The sequence below is a fragment of the Tachysurus vachellii genome, chromosome 25 (genome assembly GCF_030014155.1).
Source record: "Tachysurus vachellii isolate PV-2020 chromosome 25, HZAU_Pvac_v1, whole genome shotgun sequence".
In the NCBI taxonomy this organism is placed as follows: domain Eukaryota; kingdom Metazoa; phylum Chordata; class Actinopteri; order Siluriformes; family Bagridae; genus Tachysurus; species Tachysurus vachellii.
This window is the reverse complement of record NC_083484.1, coordinates 10218750-10235515: the sequence shown is the minus strand read 5'-3', so window position 1 is coordinate 10235515 and position 16766 is coordinate 10218750. Positions and strand designations below refer to the sequence as shown.

The window sequence follows — 16766 nt, the reverse complement described above, 5'->3', positions numbered from 1 at the left end:
AGAGATCAATTGTGTTTCATTTATTTTTTTAAACGTATTTTGTATAAACCTTAAAGAATTCACACCTGTGACATTCAGAAATTGTATTTCAATGATGTTGCACATTTCAATAACTCAAGTGAACGCAACTTTAAGCTTAAGTTTAAACTTGAGGAGGTTTAAAGAAACCTTTCAGCTGTCATTGTGGCTTGGATGGTGGCTAATTCTGGCAAAAATGCTAGCTAAAAAATATGTTTTTTTAATAAAAAAAAGTTATAGAAAATTTTTATACAATCTTCTTTTTCAGTTGTGATTTTAAGCAAATGTAAAATTTTAGACCATTGTGTTTGAGAAATTTTTAAAAGGGAAATATATTTTAGTTCAGGACATTTTTAATTTATTGTATACAATTAACATCACTATAACATTTATTTTAATATACCATTCACACATACAGTAAGGAGACACTATATAGCTCATAAATCTTTCCTCATGAGAACTTTTAAATGCAACTTGAATTGGACTTCAATCAGATTTTTGTTCATGGAAAATTAATGGTACTGTTTGTAAAGTTACTGTTTCCAGGAACTCCTAAGTTGCCTTTGACCGTATGTCATAAACGGGGAAAGCAGTAATTCTGGGTCTGACTGTCATTTTTTCTTTATTAACATTAAGCTGTTATTCTGCAGAATAACTGTAATTAGTTTAATCCCACGTCTGATCTGCTGGAATATAGAAACAACAAAGTGCATGATGGTTCAATTATTTACAGACTGCTCAGTGACTTGCAATGTCTAGAGGAATGGAGAAAAGTAAGTGATGCTGAAAGAAAAGGCAACAGTTCAAAGAGCAAAGTCTGTGACCTTTTAGTCTGGATTACTCAAGATACATGTACAGATATACTCCGTTAAGTCCACACATATTGTAAGGTGCAATTTAGATCTTAATACACTTCCATATTTGGGTATGGCAAGACCCTGAGGTGATAAAAAGACCACTGGGTTCAGCATGCACACTTTTCCTTTCCGTGTTTATCAGACGACTTTTACTGACTTATACAGACAAGGACTCTACTCCCATGAGCACTGGGCTCCACTCCCCTTAGCAGCGGAACCTTTAGATAATGATTAGGTTCAATAAAACGAGTTAAAGTTTCACTGTAGCAGGAAGTTCTCCAAGCTAGTGAGCTTCATTCTGTCAGTGCTGAGCCAGAGGTGGATCTGTCCTGAGAGGTATGTTTCACTCTCTTACTCCAATGTTCATTGTCAGATTTATTTCTCTTTATATGGTTTGTCTATGTGTTTAGGTTAATAATATCCAGGGTGTGTGATAAACGTTGCATTGTGTATGTGTGTGTGTGAGAGAGAGAGATGTGAACTTGGTTTGACTTTGTTGAGGCTTTCCTCAAGGGTTTCAGCTGGCTTTGACCTTGAGTTAAGTATTTTCACTATAATGTCAACGTTTCAGATGTCAATGTTTCTATTTGCAATGTTATGGCTTGTACAAACTTACACATTTTAAAATGTTTTAACTTTCTCGTGCAAATACGTCATCGCATAGGAGAGCGAATATGCCCTAAGAGGCAGAAAGGCTTTCTAGGCCCAAGTCATCCTTCATTAGTTGTTTCGCTCACCGTTTCCTGCGTTTTAACTAATTGATTGTATTCATTTGATTCTATTCATGTTTTTATAATCCTTACACCCTGCACATTTTTATAGAACTGTACATTTGATTTCAGTCCAGAAGTCATTAAGTACAAAGATTACAGTGGTAGTTATTGCTGGTCATGATTTCTTTCTGATGGAATTCGTTCTAATAGATTTTATTGATCATTTTATCATTTATCATCATCATCTTCATCATCATGATGTCCGTTAAAATAGCTTACATTTAGCTCATTGGAACTGAAGAATCATTCTTCATTTTACACTGTTATAATTACAATTTGAAAAAGTAAAACTTACAAGTGCAAAATATAAGAAATAAGATTAAAGTGAAGAAAGAAAGTGAGAGAATGAAAGTCTCAAAGTCACCTTCTCGCACTCTTGAGGCGTGTCCAAGTAGTTCACTGACACCCTCACCGCCTTTATTACTACTATTACTACTGGCACTTGCCAAAAAATGTAAATGATTTTTTTGTATTACTGTTGTGTGTGTTATTTAGTTTCTACATTAATAAAACAAATCAATTAAATCAGTTAAATACCTATTTTAATGGAAAGTTGAATCCTTTACTGTGTAATCTATTACACCTGCAGGCGTTTGAAAGTGTATACTTAGACTAAGATTAAGGTATTTGATTTCACATATCAGATCAGACTAAACAGTGCATTAAGGACATAGCAGCACAGTGAGTCAGTTATTTATTGTTTGGGCTTTTAACACACTGACTTTATGTATGAGGTTGAGAAATACTTTTGGAGAGAACGAGAAAAATCATCATTCCTTAGAAGTGTCCGTAGTATTTGCATTAAATTGTATTTTTTGTTTAAATATATAATATGTAAACCTCAGTATTTAGTCCAGTAAGAACATAAAGATATATATTTTAATGAGATTACAGTGGCATTGGTCATTTGTTATCAAGTTGTAATTAGGGAACTTTAAGTGATTAGGTTGTTCTACTTTTCACTTAAAGTAGCTGGGGATGTCACAGAGCCAACCTTATTTTTGTAATTATTCTGTAATTTTATTGTACTACTAATTCTGTAATTGTTTTTGCTTTTTTTCAGGAATTATTTCTCATTATGGCAAAAGCACAGCTGCTGATCCTGAGTCTTCTTGTTTGCTCTGTAAGTTCAAACACCTTGCACTTGTGTTGTCTCATCTCCTGTAAATCAGTAACTGTCTACTCGCAGCTGTTATTTTTAATCACTAAATAACTAATTACACTGTCAGTCAAAAAACACACATGAGTACAACACTTCAATCAGCCTCTGCTTTCTCTACGACATCGAATGCCATGAAATATAATAAGGGATTTTAAATGGAATAAAAACGTATGTTTGGTTGTTTGTTTGTTTTGTTTTGTTTGATACAGGTTTACGGAGCTAGCCTAGAGGATAGAAAAGGGCCATTAGGTAATAAAGACTTGGAAGTGCCAGAAGCCACACCAGTGCCATATGCTATTTTTCAGGTAAGCAAAGATCGAGTGTGAATCTTACTGATATTAGGTTTTTTATTTTTTAGTCATTTTAATCATAATAATTTTATCTATTACATAAAACCCAAAAGAACTAAAAATTAGTGAAATCCAATAAATCCATTCCCCCCCTTTTTCATGCAGTATCAGCCATTCATTTGTGATGTATTACTTTCCTTTGATAACTCTTTTTATGTCCAGTTTACATCCACAGTAGAGGGCGTTTCATCATATCTCATAAGCGGTGAGACAGAGGGGAAGATTCAAATAAGCAAAGATGGCTGGCTGTACCTTGAAGAAGCACTGGAATGGAGCCCAGAAAAAAAGCACATTCTAAATGTAAGACAGATATTATACTTTTAAAAAGATTTATGAATATAATGAGCTTTTATTTTGACTCATTTAATAACTTTCCAAATACAATTTCTGGTTAGTTAATGTTTTATTACACTGTACAGAGTTTGTTAAACCTCTAATCCAGCTACCCAGTGTCAAGGTTCCTCTCCTAACCATGTTCATTTACGTTTTACTTTCATGAGCTTGGTTCATTCTTTCATATATCCATCCACCCATCCTTCCATTCACCCATCCTTCCATCCACCCATCCATCCAACTATTCTGGGAACATGGCACGTGAAGCAGGAATACCTTCTAGATTGCGTGTTGACACACACACAAACAAACACACACACAATAAACACTATAAACACTGTATACTGTAATATGAATTGTGTGTGGTTGTGATGATTCAGCACCCGATTTGGCATTCAGTAAACACTAGACATTGTGTAGCAGTATGAAGTGTGTTGAAGTGATGTTCAGTATGAGCACCATAGTCTTTCTAATTACAGCAGCAATACAAGTGTGATTATCTTCTGAATAAATGATGATGACACACATTCTGACACTAGGGCAAGTTCATTCATTCATTCATTTTCTACCGCTTATCCGAACTACCTCGGGTCACGGGGAGCCTGTGCCTATCTCAGGCGTCATCGGGCATCACACCCTGGATGGAGTGCCAACCCATCGCAGGGCACACACACATTCTCATTCACTCAAGCAATCACACACTACGGACAATTATCCAGAGATGCAATCAACCTACCATGCATGACTTTGGACCGGGGGAGGAAACCGGAGTACCCGGAGGAAACCCCAGAGGCACGGGGAGAACATGCAAACGCCACACACACAAGGTGGAGGCGGGAATCGAACCCCCAACCCTGGAGGTGTGAGGCAAACGTGCTAACCACTAAGCCACCGTGCCCCCCCCCCCTTAGGGCAAGTTAGCACATCCAGTTTATGTAGTAGCATGTTTTTGTGATTTGGGAGAAAACTGGAGGAAATCCATACAGACTTGGGGTGAAAACGAGAAACTCCACACAGACAGTAACACAGAGGTCAGTTGTATCTGCTGTCCACTGTATCACTGTGCTGCCTTTATGTGTGGTAAAACTCCCTGAATTTATACATTTACATTTATGTCATTTGCTAAACACCCTTATTTCACACAACTCATTCATACAACTGAGTGTTTGAGGTTAAAGGGCCTTGCTCAGGGGCCCAGCAGGTGGTCCTGGGATTTGAACTCACAGCCTTCCCATCTCACTTCCCCACTTTTATAGTTCCCAAACCCACAGTTTGTTGTGTTGTATTATTAACATACATAAATGCATTTTATTATAGATTGAGGCGCATTCAGATGCCGGTGACACCATTGATGGACCTTACACAGTTGTTCTCCATGTTTTGGATGTCAACAACATTCCTCCTATCTTCAGTGAGAACCAGTATAGTGGAACTGTCAAAGAACATTCACCTGCAGGTGAGATGAATCTGCTGAGATGTTTGAGTTACTGACAACTAGCAAAAGGACCTAGTGCTGAGCCTTAAGCACTAAAATAAATAAATAAAAACATTTATTTATTTATTACTGTGATCTTGTCTTCCTCTCCGAATGCAGGAGTTCCATTTGTACGTGTGTTTGCCTCGGATGCTGATGATCCGAACACACCCAATTCACAGCTGATCTACAGCATTGAGAGCCAAATCCCCAGCCATAGTGGTGTGGCTTTCTTTACCATCAACCCAAACACTGGGGAAATTTCCACCACAGATGAGGGTAAGACAACCATTCAAACGTTTTTTTTTTAAAAAGTGAAAAAGATTTGTGGGATTGTGCAACTATTTGTGTGTTCTAGGAGCTGCATTAATACGAGCTAGAACTGGAGTGATGTACAGTCGTGGAGAAATTCAGGGGAATGTTGACATTCTGAAGAAGAAGTTTGATGAATTCTGTAATCCAAAGGAAGAGATACCCCTCGACAACAACCCCTTCTTCACTTGTGTCGAACGTACTGGTGCGACACACACACACACACACACACACACACACATTTCTTATGACAGTATACAGTGTTTATAGTGTTTTATAAGTGTTAGACAAAAAGCTCTGTGTCTGAGTGTGTGAGTGAGTGTGAGTGTGTGTGTGTTTGTGTGTGTAAAAAATAATTCATTGCACCAACCTCAGATTACCACGGAAGTTAATTAGAGACCATGCATTACATTTTTTCTTACTTGTTTGCTCGTTATCTCAACTTCATTTTCTCGTGATCTCCACTTAACAAAAAACAGTTTTCATGATCTAATTGTATCACGGGACAATCTTGTGCCTTGTGAACCTTTCTAGTGTATATCATAGCGTGCATGTGCCTCCGCCACAAGTGCCGAACTCATATGTGGAAGTTGTCAATCACAGGCTATGTTAGAGCTATTACAGTAAGTCATGTTCAGGAGAAAACAAAAAAAGAAAAAAATATAATAATGCATGGCCTCTTAGGACTTCCATAATCTGCTACCGCTTCAGTCTGGGTATCAAAATTCTAACTGTTGTAAACTGTATGTCAAGCTTGTTTGTAATGGTTGTTGTGATCATACAATACCATTTTATACAAACTGAGTCTGAGCACCTGTATTTTGTACTTATTAATAGTGATACTGAAATTAGTAACGTACTTAGGGTTAATTACTCTGAGTTATATCTTGGCCATGAAAAGCAGACATTGAATTTTCATTCACTACATAGCTATACTAGACATCTTGGATCATATAGGGTTGTTGTGGGGAGTGGCTTTTTTATTTTTGAAAACCACATCTATAATATTTCCCCTTTTTTGTAATTACGTTTCTTTTAATATTTCTCAGCAAGCCAGTTTTTCAGCATTATCGGTTTAAAGATTGCCTCAGATTGGTTCTACTGTAGCAAGATTCTTTAGTTCTTCCTCTTGATAATTTCCCACAGCACAGTTTACTGCTTTGCCACCATTAACTGTGAAATGAATTTAGATCACTGTCGTTTTGTGTTTTATGGTCATTAGTTACACTAAGCTAACTATGGTAACTATGTCACCTAGTGTCATTGGACATGGAGACACTGGAAATGAGCACAGTATCAAAACAACAGAGATATTGATGCTTCGATATATGATAATTCAGTAGAATTTAAAGAAAGAAAATGTCTCAACCGAAGACTTTGACCTGATTAGATCCTGAAACTTTCTGTACATGCCATTTAGTTGTCTAATAACAAAAAAGGAAACAATTTAAATAGAGTAAAAACTATCAGCCTTTCATAAATAGCAGCAATAAACTTTGGCCATTACATATAATTCGCAAATTGTTTCTAGGATATTTTTGGCTGTGATAAATTCTGTATTTAGTGTTTACTTGTATTTTTTCTTATGTGTGTGCAGAGAACAGGAAACTGAACACCATATTTGATCCAGACTACGTTCTGATTGTACGAGTGACTGATTTAGGTGGGGCTCTGAATGGGCTGAGCAGCATTGCAAGGGTCAATATTGCTGTGACTCCGAATTTGTGGGTTAATCCTGGACCGGTTATGATCAGGGAGAATTTAATAGCAGTATACCCCAAGCTGATTGCCACGGTCAGTTCTGGTTTAAGAGTAAAAATAGATCATAAAATGAAATACAAATTTTGATTTGATTTTAAATGCGATCATTTTAATCATTTTATGTGTGTTTTAGGTGCGTGCCAATGATCCCAATGCAGTGTACAAGATGAAGCCAAAGGAGAGAGACATTCCATTTCCTTTCATTATCGAAGAAAATGGAGAGATCTATGTCAATGAACCACTAGACAGAGAGAGCAAGGACATGGTAATGTTACATACATAATTCTCAACTCAATTTAAGGCCCTTGCAAAAAAAATCCAATTAGAATCTTGTACATAATTACTAAATACTGTTTCTATAATATTTTCCCATTCCTGTAAGATTCCGATAGGGATTAGGACAAGACAAATTCCCTGTAAGATCACTTCAACAGCATTTTTATTAAGGGATCCGTTTGGGTTCTGATTCAGGTCTAGATGGAAAGGTTTAATTCATTAAAAGTAAGTTATTTTATACAATATATATAATAAATATATGATATCATTACCCAAAGCACCTTTTTAATTTTACATAACTTCCCATTAATGTTAGTTAATAGTGTATTATTTTACTGGTGTATATTAAATATACTTCCAGTACAATACATCTACTTTACATTTATACACATAAAAACTTTTGCCAATTTTCAATATTAGTAATTTAATGCAAAGCTTTTGTTTGCACTTACAGCTTTGAGGTGTCTTTGTTAAGAAGTCATTTTAGTTCAGTTCAGTTTCAATCCTTCATAAACTTTCAGTGGGATTCAAGTCAGGACACAGAATACTACTCGAGTTATTTTAGATTTATGCTTGAGGTTGTCTTGTTGAAAGTTCTGTCTTCTCCTTCGGTTCTGTTTTTTTTTTTTATCCCATGAGATTAAGTTCTCCTCTCATGTGTCTCTGTACATCACTCTTTTCACCTTTCGGTTGACAAGTACCACTAGCAAGGAAGCATCACCATCACATTGCTGCTCTGTTCTTCACTGTGGATTTTGTGATCTTAGGAAATATTGCCAAAGTGTTTCATCATCACAGTGTTGTATAAAGTACTAGAAAGCAATGCTTGAGTAAAAGTACTAGAAAAAGACTTTGGTAGAAGTGAAAGTTACCTTTTAGAATATTACTCAAGTAAAAGTCTTAAAGTATCTGATATTTACTGTACTTAAGTATCAAAAGTAATTTTCTGATATTTAATGTATTTGAAGTAAAAGTAAACAGTAAAATTTCAGTGATTTTCGGTAGGCATAAGAGGCACTTCATCCTCAGTTGTTATGTTAACAGTAACTGTAAGACTATGTTTAAAATGTGAAGTAGAGGTACGTTTTTCTATATAAAATCTTATGCACATCTTTATATATGTTAATTTTTACACTTGTAAATGCTGTTGTTGCTATTCAGGTAAAATCTACGAAGGTCCACAATAGTTTAACGCTTAATTATTAGTGATTAATTATAACACATCAGTTTAGATTGATTTTGTGTTGTTTCATAGTGATACTGAAACATTAAAACTTTTGACTAGTGCCATAGACTCTGAGCAGCTCAGGTGAAGATTAGATGCCAACCTTTCTCTTTCTCTCTCTCTCTCTCTCTCTCGCTCTCTCTCTCTCTCAATCACATTGTCGTACAAATCGCAGTGATTCATGCTTTAAAAAAACTCCACCAGTTTATGATGTGGTTATATTGAATACACTTTTTTAGCACTTCAGTCTGTTTGCAATTTCTCTCTGAAATGGAATTTGTAAGAAGAGAGTTGCTGGTATTAAAGCTCCATCATATCTGTGTGTTTGGATGTAATTGTGTGTGCATTAGTACATCCTGGTTATCTTGGCTGAGAATGAGCAAGGTGTCCTGCTGGAACCTCCAATGGAGATCCATGTTGAGGTGACAGATGTGAATGACAATTCTCCTGTGTGTTCCAATACTGTGTTTGAGGTGCAGGAGAATCAGGAAATTGGTAAGATACATACTCGTACACATGTAGAAAATCAACAGCACTGATACTTTACACAAAAAAGAATTATTTCATTCTTTGAATTCTCTCTTCATTAGTGTACATCTTGTTGGTTTCTTAGATACCTATGTCGGAAATTTGTTGGCTCACGATGCCGATAAAGAGGGGACACAGAACTCGTTGCTGACCTACAAGCTTTTGAGCCAGACTCCCACCAAGCCGTTTGACGGAATGTTTAATATTGATCAAGCACATGGAAGTATCCAAGTGGCCAAACATAACTTCCAGAGAAAGGATGTGCCGCAATATCACCTCAAGGTTTCGGTTACAGATGGAGGTGAGGTAATAGTACTTCTCTGGTGGTGGTCTGTACATTTTAAAAATAAAGATGTCATGAAAGCAAATTTCCATCAAGTATTATATCTACATGGTTAAAAAATTAAGCTTCCAAAAGCATCTGCAGATTTCAAACACAAAAAAAATGACCCCTAAAACCCTAAAACCCTTTAACAATTTTACATTGATCTCTGTGTATAACAAATCCACCATTCTTTTGCTGTTTTGGCTGGATATCAGATTGAGTGTCAGCTTTAGTAAAATGTCTTTACATTTGTTTCTATCTAGTTCACAGCACCGAGTGTGATGTTATCATCAACATCATTGACCTCAATAATGAGGTCCCTGTCTTTGAAAAGAATGACGTAAGTGGCACAAATTTTTGGTTGAGATTTATTTGAATTTATCGTGTCTGTACTTATTGGCTGTGCTTGTTGACCCCGATGCAGTATGGGAGATACAGTGTACCAGAATTAGCTCAACTCGGGACCACACTGCTAACCATTAAGGCCATGGATGCTGATGATCCAGGGACAGGAAGCTCTAAGGTAGAATACCACATCAGTGCAGGCGATCCGGACCATGTATTTGCCATAGAAGTTGATGATGCCACTGGAGAGGGCAGAATCTACATAGCACAGGTAGGAAGACTAGGCTCATCTAAAGTCAAAGATTCAGATGACAATTTTATCCTCAGCACTTTCTGTTCTAAATTTCTTTGGTTCTGATTTTTTTGTTTTTCATATACCTTTTTTTGTTTGTTTATCAGATAATTTGACCTCTTTGTCACTTTCAGTCACACCTCTCTGCATATTTATATTTTTTAGCCATTGGATTATGAGGCTCAGTCCTCCTATAAGCTGCACATTGATGCCCGGAACCCTGAGCCACTGATAGAGGGGGTGGAGTACGACAATCGCTCCAGCACCGTCGTTGTCATTGAGCTGGTCGATGTGGATGAACCTCCGGTTTTGAATCTAGATACTTTGATCGTCAACATCCCAGAAAATATCACTGTAGGAACCACCATCTTGACAGCTGATGCTAAAGACCCAGAGGGACATAAAATCATGTAATAATCCAATTCTGTTTAACTTATTTCTCTGTAGAATAAAATAGCTTGCAACCTGTTAAACATTCAACAAGGATAATATACAAATATACTGTAGCTAAACGAAAAATAACATTAAGTATGATTATAACGAAGTACATACAAATTAAATGCAGTAGAATACAGGTTAGAGCGGCAATACTGGAAGGAGAATTGTGCTGTACAGTTTTATAACAAAGGAATAAGAATGTGTGTTGAGATATTGACCATTTATTGACTGTGTGGTGTCAGCTAGTTTAAATGAGCTAGCAAGGAGAAAAAAGCCTCAACTGTTGCAATACACCATGAGTTGTCTTATTTGCAGTTAAAAAATGGCTTAAATTTGTGGAATTGAGAACTGATACCAACAGTCATAAGAAAAATATTCACCAACTTCTCCAAGGGCAGTTTGCTTCTTTAAAATGCCTTTAGAGGAGAAACCAAGATCAAATACATTAAGTAAGTAAAAGTAAACCTTGGATGAAAGGACAAAGAAGGGAGCTATAAATTCTGTGAATTTTAAATTAAAGTGATGCACACTTTTCCCTTTACCGTGTTAATTGTTTGACAGACCCCCTACACTTAGTCTAGTACACTATATGGAGTAGAAATATTTGTGGGCTTTGTGTGTTAGGTTTAAGCTTGAGGGAGATGAGCATGGCTGGCTGGAGCTGAATGCTGAATCTGGCGAGTTGAAGACTAAAGCAGGGTTGGACAGAGAAGTGGTGGATCAGCTCAATGTCCGAATCATCGCATACGAGTCAGGTGAGAACGAGGCCACATGATATTATTAAACCCTACAGAAGTATAATGAAAAGTTGTTGTATTTATACCGGACGTGGCTGTAAGTCTTTATTCCAGCCAAACTGGAACTGTGCCTTTAAGGTGTTAAGGTTAAGGTGTTGGACTACTGATCAGAAGGTCATGAGTTTGAATCCCAGGTCTACCAATCTGCCACTGCTAGGCCCCTGAGCAATGCCAATAACCCTCAATTTCTCAGTTGTATAAATTGGAATATAATGTCAGTCACTCTGGATAAGGGTGTCTGCTAAATGTAGATGTGGTTGCTGTTCCATTGGAATGAAAACCCACAGCAAATTGCGTTTTATTTAACTTTTAAATTCTATTTTGAATATTTCAATAAATGTATACAAACAGTACTTCACTGCATGTTGTACTGTGTATGATTGTGTGTACCAGGCTTTTGTGGATGAGTTTGGACACTGTTTTATAGTAAAGATTACTGTGTTCATAAACCTACAGTATATTCTAAAGCAGCTATCAGTGAATGTCATCACAGGTTGGATAAACACTGCAAAGACTTTGTCCAAATCTATCTTGGTATCGGATTGGTCCATAAAGTTGGACCTGACAATAAAGCAATTGAATGTGACAATCAATTTGTGTAGAAACATGCTACTATGAAGTACTGAAATTTGAAAGCTTCCTAATTGCCTCCTGCCCAATCAAGGTCAACATTATTAACATATTTAACAAATATTTTTAAGATTTGACTACAACCTGATTCAGAGTGCTTTGACTTGTTGTTTTATGAGTTCCACAATACCAAATAATCTGGTTAATTTCTTTAAATACAGTAAAATCCAATATAATCTGCTAGACTTGCATAATGAATTGTTAATATACATGGTCCTGTGTTTGTGGTCTATCAGAGGGTCAGCTGCAGCAAACTGAGAGGGAAGTGTCCATCCAGCTGATGGATGTAAATGATAACTACCCTAAGCTACAGAAGTCTCAGGGATTCATCTGTGTGAAGAAGCCAGAGCCCTTGATGTTGATTGCCGTGGACGGAGATGCTGAACCTTTCGGAGAACCATTTACCTTCACTCTGCAGCCGGCTCGCAAATCTCCTAACTGGGAAATCACACCAGTAGACGGTAGACAGATCGTTAGCTGATGATGAAAGTTCTAAATAAACTCTTGCAACCAGTACAACCAGTAACACAATATATATGAAGAACGATACTGTCATGTTTAATCTGGACCAATCAAAAAAAGAAAACTATTGTTCTTTGTTGTGTAGGTACCTCAGCAAAGCTCGTTCTGAAGAAGAAGCCCACCACTGACCAGACCTTCAACATCGCCATCAACATCAAAGACAACGCAGGTGTAGGTATTACACAGAGGCTCGAAGGTAATTACCTCTTTTTATAGCTTTTGTTTCTCTGAGAGTTACTAACTATCTACATGTAAGTGTAGTGTGTTCGTTCCTTCCTCATTTCTTTTCTTTTCACAGTTCGAGTATGTAACTGTACTGAGCTGGGTTACTGTTACGTGGAGCCAGGGAAGCATGCCTGGAAGTTTAGTTTGTCCACTACAGTGGCCATTCTAGGAGGAGTTTTGGGATTTATCAGTAAGATAAAATATATACATATGAAGTATTGAATTAATTTGACCAATTTTATCTGTGTATGTGTGCGGCTACGTGTGGAAAATCTTCACACAACGACGATCATTTTCTCTGTGTATTGTTGTGAAAAGTTTAGGTTTTCCTGAAGTAAAATATGTTTTAGGGGGCATGGTGGCTTAGTGGTTAGCATGTTCGCCTCACACCTCCAGGGTTGGGGGTTCGATTCCCGCCTCCGCCTTGTGTGTGGAGTTTGCATGTTCTCCCCGTGCCTCGGGGGTTTCCTCTGGGTACTCCGGTTTCCTCCCCCGGTCCAAAGACATGCATGGTAGGTTGATTGGCATCTCTGGAAAATTGTCCGTAATGTGTGATTGCGTGAGTGAATGTGAGTGTGTGTGTGCCCTGCGATGGGTTGGCACTCCGTCCAGGGTGTATCCTGCCTTGATGCCCGATGACGCCTGAGATAGGCACAGGCTCCCCGTGACCCGAGGTAGTTCGGATAAGCGGTAGTGAATGAGTGATATATGTTTTGCTTTTGGGTGACTTTGATGTAACTATCCAAAAACCTAAAAAAAAAAGTAAATGGGAAGAAAAGCACAATTAGTTAGCAAGGTTTTAGACACACGTTTAAGGTTTTAGGCAGACTAACTGAGTTCACTGCTTTTGTTAAACTGACATTGTAGTCAGATGGCAGGACACAGAAAGAAACTTAAAACAAAACGTTTCCAAAATATGTATGAGTAAAATGTTTTCTTTGTTTTCTTAAATGAGAGATGGAAAAGTATACAGGTACATTGATATCCAGGGTTGTTCACAAACCTCCACACATATTGGTTGAGATAATTGGTAATATAATACCTGTCCTTTTGGAATCTAGTACAGTCTTCTGAAATGAAATCTTTTATTGTGCAATTTTACATTAGTCATTGCTAACAGGTGCCTTTGTTTCTACATCTACTTATTGTACTATAAGTGTGTCCTGTTTGCACTGGCAAAGCTTAGTAGAGTAACATCTTGAGGAGCATGAGAAGTTGTTTAAAAGAAATCTCATGTCTCAGAGGACACATATGCTAGCCTTCACCCTCGCTGGTTAGTAGCAGTTGGAAGTCTAATAAACAAATTGGTGGGAAAATGGGGGAAAGTGAAATCCAACATAGACGTAGTGGAGACAGCAAGCACTGGACTCAGAAGACAATGTAACTGCAGCAGCAGGAAGTTGAACTGCATTGGGACCAAAGTATAAGTAGACTTACATATCTAAGGTTAAAACAAAGATGTCGTGAATTTTTGTTCAAATTGAATTGAAATTCAAATGGAATTGAAAATGGAAATTTTTTTAGTGGCTTAGTGGTTAGCACGTTCGCCTCACACCTCCAGGGTCGGGGTTCGATTCCCGCCTCCACCTTGTGTGTGTGGAGTTTGCATGTTCTCCCCGTGCCTCGGGGGTTTCCTCCGGGTACTCCGGTTTCCTCCCCCGGTCCAAAGACATGCATGGTAGGTTGATTGGCATCTCTGGAAAATTGTCCGTAGTGTGTGATTGCGTGAGTGAATGTGTGTGTGCCCTGCGATGGGTTGGCACTCCGTCCAGGGTGTATCCTGCCTTGATGCCCGATGACGCCTGAGATAGGCACAGGCTCCCCGTGACCCGAGGTAGTTCGGATAAGCGGTAAAAAATGAATGAATATGCAAGTTGTGACCATTCAGTTAATGGTCGATTTATTTATTATTAATTCGAATAATATGCAAGTTAAAACCATTAAACTTCTACATGTCAAAAACTTATGAATGTTTCTGCTGCATTGCAGTTTTGTTCCTGGGTGTTGTAATATGCCGCTCCAAGAAGAGTGAAAAGAAGAGGAAGGAGAACGCGATGGCTGATGGGGAAACCAACGCAATGCTGTAGATACCATGCTCAGTTACGCACGTACACACACCGGATTATTCAGTTCACATGCAGTTTTGATAGCACGTGGTCTTTTTGTGTAACTCTTGTGTTTTTTGTATTTTATTTGGCAGGTAATATAAAGTAAACAAACCGTTGAACTATGTAACACTGTGATGCACTCTACCACTAGAATTGTTTATTTCTGCTTTAGAAAAAAAAAGGTTTAGCTAGCACTTAGTATAAATGCTTTAAAACAGAAATACACGTTACCTGATTTAGCCAAGGGTTGAAAATAACACTCCATCTTCTTTATTCTGCTCTCCATCATATTATATTCCTCAATCTGTAATTTCTCACCTGAATGGCCAGTGTTTTGTGCTGCTGTTGATTTCATTTGTTGATTGTGTGTGTGTGTGTTAGTGTCAGTGAAGGTGTGTAGCACATGAATCTGTGCTTACTTAGAATGTAACTGTTAGTAGTATTATAAAGAGAAGACACTAGATACTGTAATGCTGTGTAGATTAATATATTTATTCTTATGAACCTAATCAGTCAAAATGTACAAGTTTTATTACTCTTATTCCCTCAAAGTCTGGTTCAAGTCAGAACTAAGAATATAAAGCCAAGCTATCCTGTACTTCATTAACCATATGCACTTGTCTTAATAAACATCTCCTGTGACAGAGTAGATGTTTTTGGTTTACTTATTTATAAGTACACATCAAAAAAGACTTCACTATTAAACAGATCTGCTGAACATTCTTTCAATTCCTGGTGACGCATTTGGACAATAGTTTGAAAATAATTAAAATAACATCTTCCTTGGATAGAGCATGTGTTAGCAAGCGACTCTACGGCTATCATGGGCACAGACCCACACCATGACAGTTTGGACTAAAAGATTAGATATTGCTAACAGGTGCTTTTGTTTCTACTTGTGTGTTGTGGGCACTGGAACAGCTTTGTAGAGAAAACGGACAAAACGTTAGGTTACCATGCAATGTATCATGCACAGGATGTTTAAGGAAAAAAAAATATATTTAAAAATACATTCATAACCGCCTCAGATTCCTGTTCTTGGTTGACAGGAGTGGAATCCAGCGTGGTCTCCTGCTGTTGTAGCTCATCATCTCCGTGTGAAGACTCAGATGGTTTTTCAGATCACCAAAATTACAGTGCATGATTACATGAGTTAGCATTTCCTTCCATTTTCATCTGCCCTCTGTTCTAAACATGTTCCTCACACACAGAACTGTCAAATCACCCATTGTTTTTTGTCTCACCATTCCGTGGAAAATGTAGAGAATGTTATGTGGGGGAAAAAAATCCTAGGAATTCAGCAGTTTCTGGAAAACACAACCCAGACTTACTGACACCAACAACCTTGTCACAATGTCACAGAGATGAGACTTTTTCTTTATTCTGATCGTCGATGTGAACTTTAGCTGAAGCCCTTGAGTAACTGCAAAGCTTTATGCACTCCAGTGCTACCACATGAATGGCTGCATAAATAAGCATGTCTTTATTAACATGGCTGTAAAGGCGGGAGTGGTAGCTCAGTGGTTAAGGTGTTAAGCTCTACTGCTCAGGAGGTTGTGAGTTCAGATACTAAAACCTCCAAGGTGCCACCGCTGGCCCTTAACCCTCAGTTGCTTAGTTGTATAAATAAGCTAAACGTAAGTCACTCTGGCTAAGGGTGTCTGCCAAAATGGCATTAAAAATGTAAAGAGATTATTAAGTTTGTTACAGTAAAATTAAACTCTGCTGGATTACAACATACACAGTATTGTTCAAAATAATAGCAGTACCAAGAAATGTAAATGAATTGTGGAGAAAAACCAAGAAATGTAAATGAATTGTGGAGAAAAACCAAGAAATGTAAATGAATTGTGGAATGTTGTTAAAGAATCATGGAGTGGAATAACAGCTGAGAGGTGCCACAAGTTGGTTGACTCCATGCCACACAGATGTGAAGCAGTTTTAAAAAAAGACTGTGGTCATACAACTAAATATTAGTTTAGTGATTCACAGGATTGCTAAATCCTAGAAATAAA

General features: G+C 37.5%; 1 protein-coding gene across 1 annotated transcript; it reads left to right on the top strand.

The window, feature by feature from the left end:
- The first annotated feature begins 1109 nt into the window (after window positions 1-1109).
- Window positions 1110-15397, top strand: cdh17 (cadherin 17, LI cadherin (liver-intestine)). The gene is made up of 19 exons (XM_060862067.1): window positions 1110-1211; window positions 2712-2771; window positions 3020-3115; window positions 3323-3460; window positions 4811-4949; window positions 5088-5246; window positions 5326-5484; window positions 6877-7073; window positions 7174-7305; window positions 8892-9036; window positions 9155-9370; window positions 9658-9734; window positions 9819-10010; window positions 10197-10441; window positions 11094-11224; window positions 12133-12357; window positions 12504-12614; window positions 12717-12833; window positions 14633-15397. Exons 2-19 carry the CDS (start codon window positions 2727-2729, stop codon window positions 14728-14730), a joined length of 2622 nt encoding a protein of 873 aa, XP_060718050.1. The 5' UTR covers window positions 1110-1211; window positions 2712-2726; the 3' UTR covers window positions 14731-15397.
- Window positions 15398-16766: the final 1369 nt, after the last annotated feature.

Excerpts from the sequence above, each read along its gene's own strand:
- cdh17 (XM_060862067.1), top strand. The coding sequence starts at position 2,727 with ATGGCAAAAGCACAGCTGCTGATCCTGAGTCTTCTTGTTTGCTCT. Across the intron at positions 3,116-3,322 it reads TGCCATATGCTATTTTTCAG|TTTACATCCACAGTAGAGGG; the intron begins GTAAGCAAAGAT and ends TTTTATGTCCAG. Across the intron at positions 3,461-4,810 it reads AAAAAAAGCACATTCTAAAT|ATTGAGGCGCATTCAGATGC; the intron begins GTAAGACAGATA and ends ATTTTATTATAG.